Source organism: Peromyscus eremicus, chromosome 6 (assembly GCF_949786415.1).
Source record: "Peromyscus eremicus chromosome 6, PerEre_H2_v1, whole genome shotgun sequence".
Taxonomy (NCBI): domain Eukaryota; kingdom Metazoa; phylum Chordata; class Mammalia; order Rodentia; family Cricetidae; genus Peromyscus; species Peromyscus eremicus.
In genome coordinates this window covers 107,074,885-107,096,577 of record NC_081421.1, presented here as the reverse complement: position 1 = coordinate 107,096,577, position 21,693 = coordinate 107,074,885, and the positions used below count along the sequence as shown (strand labels likewise).

At 37.9% G+C, this 21,693-nt stretch overlaps 1 protein-coding gene across 1 annotated transcript in view; it reads left to right on the top strand.

Annotated features, from left to right (window-relative positions):
* Positions 1-21,693, top strand: part of Bank1 (B cell scaffold protein with ankyrin repeats 1) — a 230,354-nt gene that overhangs the window by 60,163 nt on the left and 148,498 nt on the right. Inside the window, exon 7 of the mRNA XM_059266624.1 lies at positions 11,982-12,178. Within this exon, the coding sequence (XP_059122607.1) occupies positions 11,982-12,178 (197 nt within the window). The remainder of the gene's footprint in view (positions 1-11,981; positions 12,179-21,693) is intronic.

Here is a 21,693-nt window from a genome sequence, read left to right as displayed (position 1 = left end):
TTCTCCATGGGAGTAGAATGATAAGAAACACTTAAACAAACTTGGGATAGTCCTCTAACTTAGAACTGTTAACACGGGAGTCATAGGAAGGGTTTATATGTGAGTCTCTAGTGGGTGGATCACTGTGGACTGGGAAATTGGTGTAAGGGATTGTATTCATCAGTTTCACTGGTATACAAGATACTAAACCCAAGAATATCAAAGTGAAAACTAAAATGAGTCAGGATCACTTTAAGCAGTAACTATGTTGGTTCTGATTCATATGTGAGCACACCTGGTTTGTCCCTCATCAAACAGTCTGATGCAGCTGTGATGATCTGACGCCTGGCCAGGACTGCACACTCAGCCCGTGTAATCACAGCAACCCTTTTCTAGCCCTCAGCTGCTTAGAGTTTCAAACCACTTTCAGCAGTTCACTGCAACAGTTCCTCAATTGCCATACGTTCTACACAGTCCTTCTCAAGTCTGTGTAATGCAGGCTATTTCCTGTCGAGGCAGGAAGAAATGTCATTTAGCTGACTGTCAAAGCGGGAGTTAGTTTGGGAAAAGAGGAACTATATTATTTTGCCCAAACAAATATATCCACCAGCAAATGAGAGGTGGCTTGGTTACGCTCAAGAAGTGACAAGCTTCTCTCTCCCAGATGAAAGAAAAAGAAACGCTAAGGAAAAAGAAAACAAAACCCCAAGAATAGCATTATTACTAGTTATAGCTAGCATTTGTGTTTCGTGTTTAACTGTGCCAAAAACAAGGTGAAGCACCTTACATAAATTAATTTAATTCCTCACAACACTCCTGTGGTGTTATTTAATCTCCACATTACAGAAGAGATGTTGGATGCCAGATATCAAGTTACAGGAAGCCTAGCTTCTGAGGCCACATTAGGGTAATGTGACCATATACACTATGGGAGGTACCTCCAGAGTATTGGTCATACAAGTAGAGAGGAGAGATGGAGATGAAGATGAAGATGATAGATAGATAGATAGATAGATAGATAGATAGATAGATAGACAGATAGATAGATAGATACATAGATAGAACCAAAGAGACACGGGAAATTGGTCCCCAATTTGGAGGAAAATGTTATAACAAGGTTTTGACTAAATTATATACAGTATTTTATTGCATAATTTATAAGAATAGATTTGAAATACCTTTATGTATTCATTTTGCTATCTCTTGAAATTCTACAAAAATAGTGATTTTCATTTCATTTTCCGTGATTGGCTTCAAAGCACCCATTTCATCCTTCTGGCAAATGCTGCCCTTTAGGACAAAACTATGTGCCCAAAAGGACTTCTAGTACTTAATACAAATTTGCTAGACTTATTTATTTATTCACTAGTGGAAACAGTTAGCTGTAAATTATCACCCATAGTTATAGGTGGAAATACATTTGAACTTCAAATATAAAAATGAGTTTTTCTTTGTTGGAATAAGGCAACTATTTAGTTTCATGATTTTGCCTTTTAGTTTATGTTTTTCCTCTTCTCTTGGCATCTGCCAGAGCAGAGTGAAGTTCTGACCTGTGTGCCTTCTGAAAATGCTGCATGACCTCCCTGTATATCAAGCCTATCTCTTGTACTTCTCTAGGCCCAGCATCAAAAGTACAGGTTTATTAGGGTCAAAAGTAAAAAGCATCTATGAGTATATTAGAGTCAGGAAAAGGAGCATAAAATACCAGCTATTAGCAACTAATAGGAAATAAGATCTCTACCATCCATTTTAGTAAGGAAAATGCATGCTTGAGTTAGCCTCAATTAGACACACAGGAGCAAACACAGACACAAAGTGGAGACACACATTGTGCTCACATCTTACATAAGTTAATAGTTAAGGAGCCTCCACACACTGTGTTCACATTTTGCATAAGCTAATAGCTAAGGAGCCTCCTCATTTGCAGTTGTGAGGCAGTGTTGCTTAGACCTAAATTTCTCTCTTTTAAAAATCCTGGCATGCCCAAACACTTCTGTTTGCCACCTTGTTACTAATCCACCCCTTAAACATCTCCCTTCATTTCCTGAAAGGGAACACCTCCCTTCACTTCCTGAAAGGATTCACTTGTCCTTGGAGTATTAACTTTACCACATTGTTTTAAAATCCAAAACTGTAAACATTCAATCTGCATTATTCTAGTAAGAAAGAGACAGAAAGTCATGGAAGACTTCTCTTTTCTCTCATTCCCGTAGGTTATGATTTGCAAAGTATCATAGTCACCTTCCTTACTGTATTGTGTAGACGAATTCCTAAGCAATCTTATAAGAAACACAGAGCCAAATACAGGGGTGAAAGCCATGGAGATCAGAGAAATAGTGAAAGCCACCAGCTAACCTTAGCTCACCACACTGCCGTAGCTTCCCAAGAGAGTGAACTTCTTCCTGTCTAACCTGTGCCTTTATTGCCTTGCTGTTCTGCCTTCTCATTGGCTCTTAGCCCAGCCACCTCACTTCCTTGTCACTGCCTGTCTGTACAGACCTCCAGGTCTCTATGGTTGGTACTGGGATTAAAGACATGTGTCACCACGCTTGGTTGTTCCCTAGTGTGTCCTTGAACACACAGAGACTCTGCATGCCATGTGATTGGATTAAGGGTGTGTGCTACCACTGCCTGACTTTTGTTTATGGCTGGCTATGACCTCTGATCTCCAGGCAAACTTTATTTATTAACATACAAATAAAATATCACCACATTTCAGCACACACACACACACAAAGTATCACCACAGTATTGGTCAGGATTCTCTAGAGTAACAAAACAAAAAGAGTAAGGATGGATGAATAGATGGGTAGATGGATGGATGGATGGACTGGATGAACAGATTAGACAGAGAGATAGAGATAGATGATAGAGAGATGATAGATAGATCTATAGATCTATGTATAAAATACATTAATATATATGAACTATGTGTATATCTAATAGGAATAAATAAATATATGAAAGATACTTTAAAAAATTCTTTTGGTGTGTATGTTTGTGTGCGTGTGTGCATGTGTGTGTGCATGCACGTGCACACACACCTGCCAATAAATGAGAGTTCATACCTTCCATGGTGTGTGTGTGTGTAGGTGTCCCAGAACAACCTTTGGCATCACCTTCATCTTCCACCTTGTTGAAGACAGGACTCTATGGCGTTCTTCACCATATACACTGTTAGCTAGCCCTCAAGATTCCAGAGGTTTCTTTTCTCTGCCTCCCACTTTACTGTAGGAGTGCTAGGTCTGCAGACATGCATTTCTGTACCTGACTTAATGTGTTGCTGGGGATTTGAACACATATCCACACACTTGAGCTTCAAGCTTTACGCAATGAGTCATTATCCCAGACTCAATATAGTGTATGAACATTTAATAAGTGCCAATATACAAATGCATACCTATCAAGGATAAATATTATAAGACCTAATTCTGCTGGCTAACCCAACCTTAAATGTTTCCTAATCATTCCCATATTATATTTTCATTTAATTTTGGCATTATATATGATACTTCTACTTAAGGCATTGTTAAATTCCTCCTGGTAACTTTAGTAAGTTACCAGATTTCATCAGGGCCTTGTTTATTTTTTATTATATGTCATTTATATGTTCAGGTTCTAGACAATGGATGACCTGAAATACTGAACACTCCTTGCTAATGAACTCAGGCACTCCAGCCTTGCACAGCCATCCATTTACTGCTTCACACCACACATTACTTGAATTTCTGTGTGATCCATGTACGGGAAAATAAGCACAAAAATCCCCCTGTAAGGCATGGTCTTCAGTGGCCACTCATGATCTCAACCAGTCCATCTGCTTCCATACTTCAGCTGTTTCTGGTTATTCTGATTTTTTTTTTTTTTTTTTTTTTTTTTTTTTTTTTTGGTTTTTCGAGACAGGGTTTCTCTGTGTAGCTTTGCGCCTTTCCTGGAACTCACTTGGTAGTCCAGGCTGGCCTCGAACTCACAGAGATCCGCCTGGCTCTGCCTCCCGAGTGCTGGGATTAAAGGTGTGCGCCACCACCGCCCGGCTTATTCTGATTTTTATTCCTTTACAATAAACGCACTATAGATACAAAGTTGGAATTTCATGAATAAAAGTTTTTATTGTTTTGTTTAGTTTTCATTTTATTAGCATTTATTAATTATACAGACTAACAGATTTAATTGTGATGTTTCATATGATCATCTTCAGTTCTCTGTTACCATACCTACTTCTCCTTCCCACTGTTCCCCTTACTCCACCTCCAGATCCTCCTTCCACTTTTGTGAATTATCGCTGTTGTTTTCCTTTTGATTATTATTGTTTCATGCATAAATATATAAATACAACACGCTGAGTCCATTTAGCTTGGCTCATATGTATGTCTTTAGGGTATTTTATAACCAGTCAGGGGGCTGCCTCAGTCATTTATTGCCTATCGTTCTTCACTTTGAGCTGGGAATCTGTGAGGTTTTTCAGTCCACATCAATATATCAGCTGGTGTCATTGTTCATGACTTATTCAGATTACCTTATTGTTGAGACAGACAGACAGAAAGAGAGAGAGTGAGAGAGAGAACCAACACATCCAAAGGTTGATGAAGTTTAGCCGTTGGCTACACTGGCTGGCCAGCAAGTTCCAGTGGTTCTCCTGCCTTGTATCTCACCAGTGCTTGTATTGCAGATCCAGGCAGTGGCACACCTGACTTTGATTGTTTTGTTGTGGTGGCGGTGGCGGTGATGGCAGTGTGTATATGTATGTGTGTACGTGTGTGTGTGCTGTTTTTATTGTTGCTGCTGATGCTACTGCTGCTTTTTTGCTTCTTCAGTGTGCCAGAGATGCTAGAGATCCACACTCAGGTCCTCATGCCTAAGTGGCAAATACTTTACCAACTGAGGCATCTCTGCACCCCCTTCCCCTACTTCTTTGTATTCAAAACACAGGGAAAACTCCCTCCCTGAGAGTCTGTGGCATAAAACAGAAGAATATTAGAATGATTGTAACTCCCTACCCCCAACCTTCTACTTTTAGAAATAAAACAGTTGAGGTGCAGGAAGGTGAAGGAACTGTTTTAAGAGCCAAAGATTTACTGGCTGAGCTGGGATTAAAATGTGCATCACCTGCCTTTTAATCGCTTTTCATGTGACTCACTGTTTTGTCCCAAAGTGGCCACCTGGCCTCTCACTCTGAGTGAATGAATGCTTAATATCCAAGAGAGTAATTTGTGAGAACAAACGGATTATGTGTCCTGCATTGTCAGTTTCCATACCCTTCTCACTGTCAAATTTTAAATTAATTCTTATATTTTACAGCTGGACACGTTCCATTTTGACTTTCTACTTAGCTAGGTTAAGCTTTTAAAAGCTCTGGTTTGAGTATGCCAATCTACTTCTTGGCCATCTTTTTAAGGGCTTCTCTGAGACAGTTTAAGCACCCTGCATAGACAAGTATATGACTCAGTCTCCTTGCTGTTCAAAAATTCATCTGTTTACTTTAACTTGTAAAAGACATATCTGATTAGATGTTCCTTTAAAACATTCCCACAGACATTCTGGTCTCTTATTCTTAAATTTCTATTTGGCAAACATTGGCTGATAGAACTAAAAAACTGATCATTTCTTATTGTGGGGGGGGGGACCCAGCAACTTTGCTATATCTTACTGTAAATTGTAGCTTTGTTTATTTATTAATTGATAATAGAACAAATACAAGAAATCTTGATTAATTAAAAGAAAGTTTTCTGGGAATGTGTAATTCCACCACTGCTTGATACTCAGTTTAGGAAAAAAAAAAAGAACTAAACAAAAATTTAATGTATATTGCTGTGAATGGGAGCAGTTATATACTGAAATCTAAACAAAATTTAATAGGTTGTATGTTTTGAAGACATCTATTATTTGTAATTAATAATGCTATAAATTGTTCATTACTAAATGCTGTTAGTTTAGGAAAAATAACTCAATAAGAACAAAGTCTATTAGAACCCCTCCCCTGATTAGGATGTACAGCTTACATCTTAATGCTACCCACACCAAAACAAGAATAAGAAATTCAAAACTCAGTTTCGTTGTTGTTGTTACTGTCATTAGTTTTGTGTTTTGAGACAGTCTCATATAGTAGAGGCTAGCCTCCAATTCCATGTATAGTCAAGGATGACCTTTAATGCCCACTCCTCCTTTATCTACCTCATAAGTTCTGAGAATGTACATGTATACCTCCCTAATCAGTCATGATTTTTAAATTGAAATATAATAACATCATATCCTCTCCTCTTTATCTCCCCACCTCTCCCATGTCCTCTTCTACCTTGTTCCATCTCAAATTCCTTGCTCTTTTCAAACCTTCAGTAGACACATATACACATATATGCATAAATACTTACATATAACCTACTGTGTCTTTTTTTTTTTTTTTTTTTTTTTTTGGTTTTTCGAGACAGGGTTTATCTGTGTAGCTTTGCGCCTTTCCTGGAACTCACTTGGTAGTCCAGGCTGGCCTCGAACTCACAGAGATCCGCCTGGCTCTGCCTCCTGAGTGCTGGGATTAAAGGCGTGCGCCACCACCGCCCGGCCCTACTGTGTCCTTTTACTGTTGCCTGCCTATATAGATTTCAAGGCTGGCCACATGGTATTGTATTACCAACTAGGTACTCATCTCTTAGGGTGACTAATTTATCTCTGTCTCAGCATTTCTTAGTTGCCTGTAGTTCTTTGTCAGAAGGTGGAGTGCTGTGTGATTTCTTCCTTCAATGTTGGCATGTCTTGGTAATGTACTTGTTTAGGTCTTGTTTAGATAACCATATTGTTGAGGCATCATGAGTGAGGCTTCCCTGTCATTTCTAGGAGACACATTCTTATAGCAGATGTTTTGGACCTCTGGCTCTTACAATCTTTCAGTGCCCTCTTCCCTGATATTTCCAGAGCCTTGAGTGTAGTAGTTGTGTTGTAGATATATCCATTGGGGCTGGGCATCCCGCAATCAGTTGTTTTCTGCATTTAGACCTGTTACAGTTCTCATAATTGTGTTTTTGTTTTGTTTTGTTTTGTTGGGTTTTGTTTTGTTTTGTTTTGTTTTGGTCTGTTCCAAAGAGAAACACCTTTGATGGGTATATAAGGATCAGCATTTAGAATATGATTCGGAATTATTCTGGTTTAAAAAGTGGCCATAGATGTTCTCCTGAAATCCATGACTTCACTAGCCCTGATACTATAAACCAAGGAAGAGTTGTTTTTTGTTGTTTTGTTGGTGTTGTTTGGACCAAGCAGAAACTTAATCATAGAAGACACATAAATAAACTTAATCCCAGAATGTGACAGATCCTTCACAAGAAAGAAAAATAAACCTCTTGACTACATCTATACCTGATAGAACAAGAAAATATCTTACAACAGACCAACTTTGTTGAGCTGACTTTGTGATGACTGTGTATGGCAAAGAGCCCCAGCTATGGAGGACTGTACTGCTCATGAGCTCTCTTCTTTAGGCTGCCACGAAGGAAGAATTGCTAGACCAATGACATAGAATCTGAAATAGACCCTTAAAAAGATGCTTCAGCATCCATAAAAACCACTGAATATTATGAGGAGTGGAGACTGGCCCCCCATAGGCTCATAGATTTGAATCTTTGGTCACCAGAGAATAGCACTATTAGAAGTTGTAGCTTTAGCTGGGCGGTGGTGGTGCACACCTTTAATCCCAGCACTCAGGAGGCAGAGCCAGGTGGCTCTCTGTGAGTTCGAGGCCAGCCTGGACTACCAAGTGAGTTCCAGGAAAGGCGCAAAGCTACACAGAGAAACTCTGTCCTGAAAAACCAAAAAAAAAAAAAAAAAGTTGTAGCTTTGTTGGAGTAGGTGTGGCCTTGTTGGAGGAAGTGTGTCACTGGCTTTGAGGTTTGAAAATGCTCAAGCCAGGCCCAGTGTCTCACTGTCTTCTCACTGCCTGCCCAGCCAGATGTAGAATTCTCAGCTACCTCTCCAGCACTGTCTACCTGCTTGCCGCCATGCTTCCTGCCATGATGATAATAGACTAAACCTCTGAAACTGTAAGCCAGCCATAATTAAATATTTTCCTTTATAAAGTTTGCCATAGTCATGGTATCTCTTTACAGCAGTAGAACACGGACTTAAGATAGTTGCTGAGATGAATCTTGCAAAATCTTTGGCCATATGGAGAGCAACAGCAGCCAAAATGTAAATACAGAGCACATGAAACCCAGGAAAAACCACTTCCAAGCTACAATGGTTTGGGCTATGAATGTTACCTGAGTGTCCCACGGAGGTCCCGGGGGAAGAAAGTTGAGTGGGAAGGAATCCCAGGGAAAACACAAACCCTGGAGAGCCAAGCAGTGACAGCAGAAGAGGCGGCAGCTCTCCACCAACAGCACAACTCCCCGGAGACTCACCAGGGCTCAGACTTCACTCTGTGCTGAAGATGAAGCTGTGATCTGACCCTCAATGTATTTGAAGTCACTGGTCATCTGAGCCTAAATAAAGCCCCCCAAATAAGCACCTTCTGCTCATTCTACAGATTAATTCTTCTCAACCACTGTAGCTGGCTCAGCATTTTAAAGTGCTGTATTGTGGGATTACTATTCATTATTTCAGTCCTCTATCATCATGCAAATGATACAGTAATATTACAAAATGTTTGATAAGGAAGAGAAGGAGAGCTCCTCAGTCAAGGAAGGAGCAGCCCAAACAGCAGACATGGAAATGCTCCTAATGTTGAACTTGTCAGTTATGGTATTTAAATAACTATAGTGATCATTCTATAGAACCTACTGAGAGGAGTTGGTGAGCAGGTATTAAAAAGGAGGCAGAAAAAATCAAATAAAGCTGTTTAAAATTAGTTGGACTGTCAGACATGGTAGCACATACTCTTAATCACAGCATTCAGGAAGCAGAGGCAGGGGGATCTCCATGAGTTTAAGGACAGCCTGGTCTACATGATGGGTACCAATCTAGCAAGGACCACATAGCAAGAACGTGTCTGAATGGACTGATAGATAATAGGTAGGTAGGTAGATAGATAGATAGATAGATAGATAGATGATAGATAAAATTAGGATGAGTATAAGAAACAGCAGAGTATAAAATCAGTGAATTTAAAAACAGGTCAAAATAAATTATTTCGACTGAAAGAAAAGACAAAACAAATTCTCAGAATCTACATAAAGCTGTAAAAAGACTAAGTCCGTCTCTTGGATGCATTCATTTACCTTAGCTCTGCTTCATGATTTAGCTGATATTATTGAGTTAATCTAGAATTTGTGTGACTCAGTTTCCCAATGAGGGTGAGAAAGAATGAGGCAGGAAAAATATTTGAAGCCAAAAATGATCCTAAACTGGTGAAGGGAAGCAAATCACAGATTCAGTAGGTCTTGCAAGGCCCTGGAAGAAAAAGAAATTAATAAAAACATACTATATGTAGAAACACTAAAAACAAGTTTTAAGAGAGTGGTATCTGAAGACAAGGAATTGAGGAGTGTTGGGAAAATATATTCTGCCCAGGAAAATTGAAGGGCAGAAACAGACAGGAGACAGTGTTGTATAAGAATGCAGAGGGTATAACTCCACTCACATAAGAAACAAACTACCTTGTCTGTTTTCTAAAAAAATAGGATGTAACAGACTCTAATATTAGAAAATAACTGGACTGGCACACGAGGGCACTTCTGTGACACTCAAGCTTTCACGTGCTTTAGGTGATGGTAACAGGGCTATGTACAGTTGCCAAATTCACTGAACACAATCACTTCAGTTTTAAATACAAATGATGCTTCTGTAAAAAAATTTAATGACAGTAGATACATAAGCAACTTTAAGCAAAAATATTTAGTGAGCATATGAACTAGGGTTAAATCCTGAAGATGACTGTCTTAGTTAGGGTTACTGTTTCTGTGATGAAGCACCATGACCAAAGCAACTTGGGGAAGACAGGCTTTATTTGGCTACACGTCTATATCACTGTTCATCACTGAAGAAAGTCAAAACAGGAACTCAAATAGGGCAAGATCCTGGAGGCAGGAGCTGATGCAGAAACCCTGGAGGGGTGCTGCTTACTGGCTTGCTTCCAATCACTCGCTCAGCCTGCTTTCTTATGAAATCCAAAAGCACTAGCCCAGAGGTAGCCCCACCCACCCAAGAGCATGAGCCCTCCCACATCAATCACTAATTAAGAAAATTTCCTTGGCTGCCATTTTGTTAATGGCAGGAGTATCTAAAATATTAGCAAAAATTCTTTTTTTTTTTTTCCCCAAGACAAGATTTCTCTGTGTAGCTTGACTATCCTAGAACTTGTTCTGTAGACCAGCTGGCCTTGAACTCATAAAGATCTGCCTGCCTCTGCCTCTCAAATGCTGAGATTAAAGGTGTGCGTTGCCAGTGCCTGGCTAACAAAAATGATTGATACAGCATTTACTATAGTTCTCAGATTATGTTAGGTTCAAGATTTATCCCTCCTATATTCTGATACTTTGCATTCTGTCTCTCCATTTCTGCCTCTTCTCACCCAAGACAACCACTAGTGAAAATGGATTTTTTTTTTTTTTTGGTTTTTCGAGACAGGGTTTCTCTGTGTAGCTTTGCGCCTTTCCTGGGACTCACTTGGTAGCCCACGCTGGCCTCGAACTCACAGAGATCCGCCTGGCTCTGCCTCCCGAGTGCTGGGATTAAAGGCGTGCGCCACCACCGCCCAGCTTGAAAATGGATTTTTGAGCATAACATCAGTAATTATTTACATGGATAATTTCCTATTTTGTTGTAGCCGACCATAGGCAAGCGATTTATCGCCTCTCCAGAGTTTCTTTGGTAATTTTGTCTTATCTCACTGCCTAGTAACCTACTTCCTAGAAAGTATTATTATACGCCTCTTATTTACTACATAGCAAATGAGATGGATCCAGACCAAGCAGATACTCAAAAAATATGCTTTGATTTTATAAAGAGGAAAAGAAAGTGTCCCAGAGGCTCGCCTACAAACTGATCTTATAGAGGCATTTTCTGAATTGAGGCTTTCTCTCCTCTAATGACTCTGGCTTGGGTCAAGTTGACATAAAACCAACCAGGACAATCATGATCAAGGAAAGGCCCCTCATAATAATACAATAGAGTCATGGGTGCATCACCTGAACAGCTTGACTCATTGACACTGGATACATGCTCAAGATACAGGGAAGAGCCACTGGACAGTGCTGGCCATTCCTTCTGCTGTGTTGAAATAGAATCCCAAGGAAGTTATTTATTGTTTTTGAAATAATACATTAACTTGAGGATACCAAGATAAATTGTTGATGTTAAAGGATGTATATGTTCCTATAATTAATAAATATTTATTTAATAAAATACTGAACCTGAATTAATAGGAACTTAGCCTGCCAAACTGACAAGATGCAGGAGCCATGATAGGGCATGGGTTATAAAGGGATGGCACTGTTAGTATTATATTTTCTGCTGTACCAAAGGATGAGGCAATCAAGGCATGTGAGAATTCAAAATTACCAGGTTGATATCTGTATTGATTAACTTTGACCTATTTTATCCACTGTAGAGAACTGTCTATAATGAAAGATCGCAAACAAATAAAAATTTATATATTATACATTTGCAAGAGAATACATTATTTTTACTGAAAGATGGTAAGACCTTAAATAATGTCACTGTTTGCCCATAAAAAAATCTCACCTTATAAAATGTTTGTCAAACTTTGACCCATTGCATAGCATACAGGAAGGGCCAAGTATATTTTTTGAAATGTGAAAGGTAAAATTCTTGCAGTAATTTCAAGCCTACTCCACAATTAAGGTTGGTGCATAAATGCTAATGATAATAGTCATTTGTGTTTATTTTGAGAAAATAGGAAGGAGGGTCTCCATTGCAGTAACCACCAGTGTTTTCTTACGTTTACTGAAGTTCTGTTCAACTTTCTGAATGTGGTTTACAAGGATAGCTTGTGTTTGACTATTTCATGGCAGTGCAGATATAATAAAATACTCAATCTTGGTATTTCCTGTCTCCAGATCCTCACACCAGAGAGCTCCCGACACTCCTCCACTGTGCAGCAAAGTTTGGCCTAAAGAATCTGGCTCTACATCTGCTGCAGTGTTCAGGGGCATCCTGGGTAGCCAGGATGAAGAATATGGATGGTTCAGACATGCTGCATATTGCTGAAAGGCATGGTCATGAAGAACTCAAGAAAATCTTTGAAGACTTTGTGGTAAGTTTTTCCCTCTTTTTATATATCTGCAGCTGGTTCTTGAATGCATTGCTGTTTTGAAAACTATGCCCTCCCACAGCTAGTAACGTGGTGTTAGACAAAACCATCTGTTGCTTCAAACTTGCCCATTATCTTAAAAACATTTCATAAGATTTGTGAGCTTCTCCAATTATTTACAGAAGTCTGACCCCCACCCATATTCAACTGCCGTTGAATTCCATTTGTTGTTCTGGCGTCTAGGGAACCTATTCAGTATTGAAGATGAGATGGCCAAAAGGCAATGAAACTATTTACCTTCATTTCTTTGTTTAAGAACCTAGATAAGATATTATTAGGTACATGCAAACAGATCAGCAAGTGCTGGATTAAAGTAAAACATTTTGGCAATCATTCAGAAGGTTTGCCCAATAACAAATTAATTTACATTGTTCGAACTTGTTTCTCTTGTGTGTTTTGTTTTCTCTCCCTCTTAAGTCTCCATCCTTCATTGTTTCTGTTGAAACCCCAAATTTCAGAACACTCTAGATAAATGATAGTTTAATGAGATGGTAATAAGAGAAAGATTTTAGAAGGGAATGATATTATCTCAGTAAATAAAACATGCACACTGTGTTCCCATAATCGAGTTTAGAAGAGCCACTCTAACAAAAAAGTGCACATTTTGCTTCAGAAAATGAATTATTCTGGGGAAAGCACTGGAAAAATTGAATGTAACAATGATTATGTCAGTGAATATGTGAAAATTTATCTTTGGATTCTTGCAACTATTATAATTGTATTGTCAATAAGTAGTTAATGTAGAAAGATACAATACTATAAATGGATTCTGGTTATTTTAGCCCTTAACTGACTATCAAGAAATTAGTCAAACATTGGAGTTACAAAAATAGTGATTGTTTGTAGTTCCCAACAAATAAAATGGTAGTCAATGAAGTACTTTTCTCCATTTACCAGGAGTATCAAAATATTTATCAGGAGTGTGTGAATGTCATCCACTCTGAAGTTTCAAGAGAATGTATTTTGCACATATTTAAAATAAGCACAGAGCATGTATATCAAGTTAACAAAGCACAGCTTTTCAGTCTAAGGCCTTTAATCAGAAGCACACCACACCTGTACCCTGGTGCACTGTAGGTAGTGACAGGTTACACACGCTGATGAGTGTATTCATTTTACTATGTGTCCTCTAGATGAGGTCCTTGGTCAGAGAATATGATGTGCAACTCAGGTAAGTCCATCATATCAGCTTTACATTATTACCTGTAACATGGTCATTTGGTACTCTCTGGTCCTCAAGGCTCCTAAATGCAATCCTCTAATTTCCAGTCTCTGGTGAACTTTGGTTAAACCTTCATCATCTCTAGTCACTTTTAAAGATAAACACCAACTTTCAGAGTGATATTTACCTGTGAGAACTGCATGTGCCTGTTAGCTAGCACTGGAGAGCATCCTGATGACTGTCCTTAGGAAAGACTCTATAGGGCTACAACAAGAAGACTGACAGATACAGGAAACTGTTTTTTTTTTTTTTTCTTGCATGCTCTTGGTATCTATGTCTCTGTTTCTGTAAGTGCATCACTGATTCAAAGTGTTTGCTATCATGATCTCTAGGTGACTATTCACTCTGTGGTATTAGCTTATTGCTAACTTTATAGGGTTCAGCTTGATCACTATTGCATGAAATTTGTGAAGTGACTTTTATATGCTATTTGTAAGCTATCCCTTTGCCAGAGTGTTTCTAGAAATTTTGTCCTTCTAGATAAGACAGATAGCAATGTGTGATCATCCTGCTGAGACTGAACATGGGGCTGTGGCTGTGCTAGGGGATGGCAGATCTGTAAACGCATTTTAATGACTATGGATAATTTAAGCTATAATTTTCAAGCAATCAAATTTCCTCTTGCAAATATGTCATTAAGAAACTGTAAATATAAACCCAATATGGTGACACTTGTGGGAAGTGTTTCGTATGATTTACAGGTCACATACATTATTTCTCTGGTTATCAATTTTGTATAAATAAATTAAGAGCCATAGCTCCTTGGTGAAGCTATGCAAGATAACCCCATGTTAATGCTGTCTATTCCAAGTTATGTTAGCTGTGTCTTTAAGTGTACTTCTAAACTGAGTAGCAAAAATTTTGTATTATCATTATGTTATTAAAACATTTTATTGTTTCTTAAATATTTAAGTAACTGTAGTGTTGAGTTAAATTCTAATCTATCATACATATTCACACACATCCTCAAACTTTCCTCAAACTATTTTTCCCAAAGATTTTGAAGCACATACTGTTCAGGTTTGAAGCTTACATTCCACCAATGGACCATTCACCCCCCCACCCCCCGAAAAAACCCTACTTTTTACTACACACATAATCTGGCCTTGGCTGGTTTGCTGATTTATTCTATTATTCTTAATTCTTTCATCAGTAGACATGATTGATTTTAGGGACTTACATGGAATTATATTAGTATGTTGGGCTATAGTAAGGGAGGGGAAAAAAGAAACCAATTATTGTTTAAAACTAATATAGTCAAAAAGCATTATCTGGTTTATATAAACCAGCTGTGTCCTTATCTCGGGGTCACCTATGTAAAGGCACAGAAGGAGGAGCAAAAGACGTTCTTAAATCAGAGTTTTACATCTTATGACTTTTTTCCTGTAAGAATTAAAGGATTTATACGTAGCTTACAAGCAGAGATTTTCATTGTAAATAGCTTTGGGGGCTTTAATAAGGCTATTAGATACTTCCGTTGTCATTGTGATGAAGCATCTGACAGGAAGCATCTTCGGTGGAGACATTGATTTTGTCTCACAGTTTGAGGATGTCAGTCTCTCCTGATGCAGTGGCCATGGCAGTGAGTGGCCCTGTGGTGGCGGGAGTGTGCAGCAATTGCTCAGTCACATCTCAGTGCTCTGGGAAGGAGAAAAAGGAGAATTCTTGTGCTCCACCGCCTTTCTCTCTTCTCCTTTCTCATCCAGTCTGGAACCCCAGCTCATGAGATAGTGACCCCCCCTTCAGAACAGACATTTCCCCCTCAGTTAATTCTTTATGGAAATGCCCTTTCAATCCCATCTAAAAGTATAGCTCCAAAGCACTGTAAACATTCCATTACCCAATCATGTTCACACAAGAAACGAACCATCACTGCTGTCTAACACTTGTATTTCTTTCGGGTTAGTGTTATTTCTAGATGAATTTCCCAGCATCCAGTAAATTCCCATGCCCATTCACATCTTGGCAGCACTAATTGGAATTAGTGGGCTATGCAAAAAAAAAAAAATGAAGTTAGGAGTGGGGATTGCTTAGGGAGAAAAGGATAGAGCTGGAGAAGGGAAGTGGGGAGAGTATGTGATCATACTTCATTGTATACATATACAAAAATTAAAAAGAATAAAAATCCATATATTTCTATAAATTACAGAAGATTTTAAATAGTAAACCATGCTTTAGTTTCTCACAATGGGAATTATTTTGATAGGTGGAAAGATAAAGTGTTAAAGACTTGATGATTAAACCTACAAAAGGATATAAAGCCACAGCTTGCTTAACAGAATTCTTGAGAAAATCCTCAACAATTGAAATAGCAAATAGCAACACCTTAGATTATATAAAACTTAATTAAAATAATAAAGACCAAGAAATTGAAAGCAAAACTGGAAGTTGGCCTCACATTTGAAAGAACTTCGAGGTTTAAGATAAAGTATGCAACAAGCATTGCTATGTTTAAAGCAAAATAATAACAGTAATATATCCTTGCAATAATTTGTCACCCCATTAATCCTCATCAACTGAAAGTCTTTAATAAAATGGTTACATTAAAGTCCCAATAAACAAGGAAAATAGATCTGCTGTTATACAACATTAGTATAGTCTGGTTAATAACTGGAAAAGCAATGGATACTTATTTCAGGAATAACTTTCAGAAAGTATCTTTGACTACAACGATTGTTCCTGCTGTTCAGTGTAAATATTAAAAAACTCTACATTGTAAAGATTCTTTAAGGAATTTTATCAAGTAGGAAAAGTAGATTTCCATATATTGCCAATAGGACTTCTGAATATAAGTCTATTGCTCACACCTGCAATGAGGTGATCTTGACTTCTTGCCTACTAACTATTTTAGCCTGTGATCCATGAGCTCAAGTGTATAGGTATGTAGGTGGTAGGTGTTTGAGAATGGCCTGAAAGGGAGAGAGATCCTGTCGTGTCTGGCTGTGTTATAGACCCTGATCTTTTCTTCACATTAAATGCCTGGAATAATAGTGTGGAGGTGCATCACAGAATTACTAGTATTAGTTGGCTAACTAATGCCAAGAGTTTCCTACTCAGTGTCAGGCTTGTGCTTGTGCTTCCTGACTCTTTACTCGGTCATTCTAACATTGGAAACTTAGCACTTCATGTAGCTGGAGAGCTTCTCTCCAGGTCCCACCAAGCCCCTACAGTCCCACAACCCACGTATAAAATCATCACTCAGATGCTTATATTACTTATAAACTGTATGGCTGTGGCAGGCTTCTTGTTATCTATTTCTTTTATCTTAAATTAACCCATTTTTATTAATCTATAAGTTGCCATGTGACTCATGGCTTACCAGTAACTTACATCTTGCTTGTTATGGTGGCGGCCAGCAGGTCTCTCCCTCTGCCTTCCTGTTCCCTCAACTCTCCTCTCTGTTAGTCTCACCTATACTTCCTGTCTGGCTACAGGCCAATCAGTGTTTTATTTATTGACCAATCAGAGCAACACATTTGCCACACAGAACATCCCACAGCACTCCCCTTTTTCTTTTTCTTTTTTTTTAAAGAAAGGTTTTAACTTTTACATAGTAAAATTACATATGACAAAACAATTATCAAGCAAGAATTACAGTTATAATATCTAGTATATTTATAATAACTAGTTTATTTGGCAAAATTAAAGAAGATATCTATCTTATATTTGTGAATCTAAGGTTTTATATCTAAGTTATCTTTTATCATAACTAAGGAAAATTGATGTAGTTGAAGCTAGATAGTTACAAAGATCTCAGAAGGATATACTATTACCTGAGAAATGGGAAAAGGATGCAAGCAACTTTTGGGAGTCTTGTAAGAGTAGACAGAGACAGCTGGCAGCCTGGACAGTCATCCAAAGTTCTTTTGTAAAGTTGGGGCATCTGTCTTCAGCCCGCAGGCCTAGAGTCTCTTAGTCACTTTTTTCTGTATCCTGTAGAATGTCTGGCAGTTTCCTCTGCAAAGCAGGAACCTGAAGGACCATTTTACCAAGCAAAGTTCAGTGGTCAACTTCCTATGGGTCCTGCATGTACAGTCGATCAAGCAGTCAGGCAAAAGTAGTTTCTTGCCCAAATGGCTTTTTTTGCCAAGAAGAAAATAAACTCCATATAGAGTGTCTTTGATGCCCATCCTCCTCTCTGAAGTAAATCTGGTGCTGCCAGGAGCAGATATGTCTCACTGTCCAGAAAGTCTAAATTTTAAAATATTTTAAATGCCATATTTTGTAGGTCTTTGAAGTATTTGAAGATTACCTATCTGAAATATATCTATGTATACCTAGAAGACTTAACTAACATGGCTATGAGTATGATTATCATAGATGACTAATTATTAATCTATTTTTAATTATCTATTACAATTTTAAATGAGTTGTACAAACATAACACCTTAAACAAGAGTAGAAATATATACACAGTATAACAAAATTACTTTAATTTGTATCAACAAACTAAAATCTATACCAATGTACAACATTTTAAACAAGTTGTTGCTCTTTAAAATAGGTTCATCATTTTATCCTTTTATCCTATCATATCTATATCAACTTCATATGTAGTATGTGGTTCCATTCAATTTAGTATGCATTAGTATTCTATTCTATTAAATTGAAGCATATCCTCTTTGATGTGTGTGTGTGTGTGTGTGTGTGTGTGTGTGTGTGTGTGTGTTTTCTATCATATGTATCTGGAAGCTCACAGTGGGAAGTAGCTGCCTTCTCACTGGCATGTGCTCAGCCTATATTTATTCCTTGATGGCTACAGAAGGCAAGTGTTCAATTTAACAACTTGTTGCTTTCACTTATTAGTATCTTTAATCATGTTTCAATAAATTAACCAGTCATAGTATCTAGAACTTTTTTAAACTCTGGCATGCGTGTGCTACTGTGTGTGTATGTATGTTCACATGTGTGTGGGTACCTGTGTGCACAAGTGTACACATGTGTGCAGGCCAGAGGTTGACATTAGGTGGCTTCCTCAATTGCTTTCACTTTAGTAACAGAGGCAGAGTATCTGGAACTTAGATTTATCTACACTAGCTAGCCAGTTTGCCCTAGCAATTGGGGATCCCATCTCAGTTTCTTTAGTGCTGGGATTACTACCACATCCTCTTATATTTCTTACTGGAGCCTGGGATCCAAACTCGGTGTTCACACTTGTGTGGTACATGTGTTATCCACTGAGCCATCTCCCTGCTGAAAACACAGTTTTAAAGAATCCATTATAGATAGCCCAACTGTTATCTATAGTATACAGTTTCAATAGAACAGACTACAGTGAATTTTAGAACTTTGACTTCAGTCATCACTGGAGGGCAACCTAGGGCAACAGTAATAGCCTATGTTGTTTTAGGAGTCTATTAGGCTACCCTAATGGACAACTCAAAATGGGGTTTCTGATGTCTGGCACTAGGATTTTTGTTAGGTGGTCTGTGGCTCTTCGATGGATGCATTTTTTCAGCCCTTGGTGGCATAACATCATTTAAACTGTGTATATGTATATACATATATGTATTATACATAACTTTAGGTAAATAAAAAAAATTCCTCATAGCCTGTTCAAATATCATTAGTATTATTTTTCCTCTGCCCTCCCTCTCCTGTGTTGACCTTTATCTGATGTTCTGAATTAAAGCCCTCTCCTTTTTCCCCCACTTTCCTTTTTTTTTTTTTTTTTTTTTTTATGTTTTAATTCTCAATTTATCTCTCTTTCTACCACAGTATACTGCTTGCTTTACTCTACAACAGTGGTTCTCAACGCGTGGGTCACGACTCCTCTAAGTGTCTTATATCAGATACATTACAATTCATAACAGTAGCTTCTGCCTTCTAATCATGTTTACTGATCCCATACAATCATCTTTTTTTTTTTTTTTTTTTTTTTTTTGGTTTTTTGAGACAGGGTTTCTCCATATAGTTTTTTTTTTTTTTTTTTTTAATTTTTATTTTGCAATACAATTCAGTTCTACATATCAGCCACAGATTCCCTTGTTCTCCCCCCTCCCGCCCCCCTCACCTTCCCCCCAGCCCGCCCCCCATTCCAATCTCCTCCAGGGCAAAGCCTTCCCCACAGACTGAGATCAACCTGGTGGACTCAGTCCAGGTAGGTCCAGTCCCCTCCTCCCATGCTGAGCCAAGGGACCCTGCATAGGCCCCAGGTTTCAAACAGCCAACTCATGCAATGAGCACAGGACCCGGTCCCACTGCCTGGATGCCTCCCAAACAGATCAGGCCAATCAACTGTCTCACCCACTCAGAGGGCCTGATCCACTTTCCTTTTTATACCACTTGTATTTCATGATTTTTTAGACTGTTACATATCTCAGTTTTCTTCAAGGCAGAATACTATTGATATGTGTATTTTTATTTATGTTTTGATAATATAAAAAATATTTATAAATTTAAAGTCTTAAGATAGATGAAAAATGTATTATTATAAACTGTGAAGTCAAGGAGCCAAAACAGAAAACAAAACTATCTCTACATGCATTAAAACCCTTTGTTAAACTGAGAAGTGTTTATACTGTTAATCTAGGTATTGTTAACTCCTTTAAAATTTTTATTTTATTGTTGTCTGAATATGTGAGTGCATGATGTGTAAGTATGGGCAGGTAGGTGCCACAATGCATGTGGGGAGGTCATAAGAAACTTTGAAATTAGTTCTCTACCTTAACATTTATGTGGATTCCAGGTTATAACTAAAGTCATCAGGCCTGCCCAACAAGTACTTTTACTGGCTGAGCCATTTGGTTGACCTCTATCTTGTTTTTGTTTTTATTTTGTTTTGATTTTAATGTGTGAGGCATTTTAATACAATTATATGAGAAGCAAGTTTGTATTTTTCCTATTGGTTTATTATTTACCTGAAAAAGTCTAACAGTCTAGTGCACCTAGCCATTTCTGATAGGAGTTTGTGGGTTTCTCTGAGGAAACGGGCTATAGGATTTTATAGTAAAGCACATGGATCCAATTTCTGCCTATACTAACATATGCATTCAATTAAATAGGATAACTCTGCATAATAGGAAAAGTGGAATTCTTTTCAAAAATACAGAAGACTGAAGTCCCACAACAGCATGTGATCAGTGACAAAATCTCTTTGGTGCTGATGTCCAAGCAGGGGTTGAAACACATGAACGAAAATGTCTAGACCTCTACATAAGATTTTAAGTACCCCAACATGGAAGGAAGGCAGTGTCATAATTAGCACAACAGAAATCTTGTGGAATTTGTATGGAGCAGTATATAAATATTAAAAAAATCTGAAAACATTAGCATTTATTAAGGAAATACAATACATCTTGGAGAAAAGAATGAAAGTAAAAATATTGGAAAAAGGCAGAGCTCATGCAAACTTTAATTTCTTGAGCCAAAAACTCATTTTGGTAACTGATTACTTTTGACAGCATGCATGTGAGCTTTTGATTTTCTTACAACAAGGACATAAAAGAAAGACACTATGTCCATTTAAAAACACTTTAAATTTAACTATAGTATTTTCATAGTATATCTATTAAGAATTGTTTGTGAAGTCCAAGCAACCTCAATTACCTCATAATAGTAGATAATAAAATTCTAGATATTTGTAGATTTTTGTCTACTTTGCTAGCTACGAAAAAATGCTGTAATTATTTTTTCACACATCTTTTCACAGGTTATATCTTTAATGCAACGTGTATCAGAGATGGCTGAACTCAAACCAGAGAAACTATAATAGTGATTTCCCCAAATGTTCTATTAACTGCGAGAAACTAATTAAGAAGTATGTCTTCGGGTTGTACATCATCAGAATGGCCATTAGGAAAGACATTTCTCATGGCTATTAACCTCAGTGTGTGAGACAGTTTACAATAATCTCTTAAATAGTGTAGGTGTGGTTTAACAAAGTCAAGCAAAAACCCATCTGTAATTCCCATTGACAACTACTCACAGATGCCATGGCAATTGCTTTCTCAGTGTGTAGCTATCTACATAAATTATTCACATCTCTCAGAGTTTCTAGAACAGCTAGCAGTATCTATGTATTCTCCCCTTACCCATACACAGGATAGACTATATTTTTAAGGTTTCCATAATTCACTACCCATTATTCCACTTCCCCAGAGGGAAAGAGAAGCATCAAGGGTCAGGAAGATAAAAGTTCATCTCTGTTGCAGGGCAGTTCATTTTAGGGGAAAAGAAAGATGAGGAAAATATCTGAATAGACCTCAAGTGTTTCAAGTAAACATGTTCGGGTTTC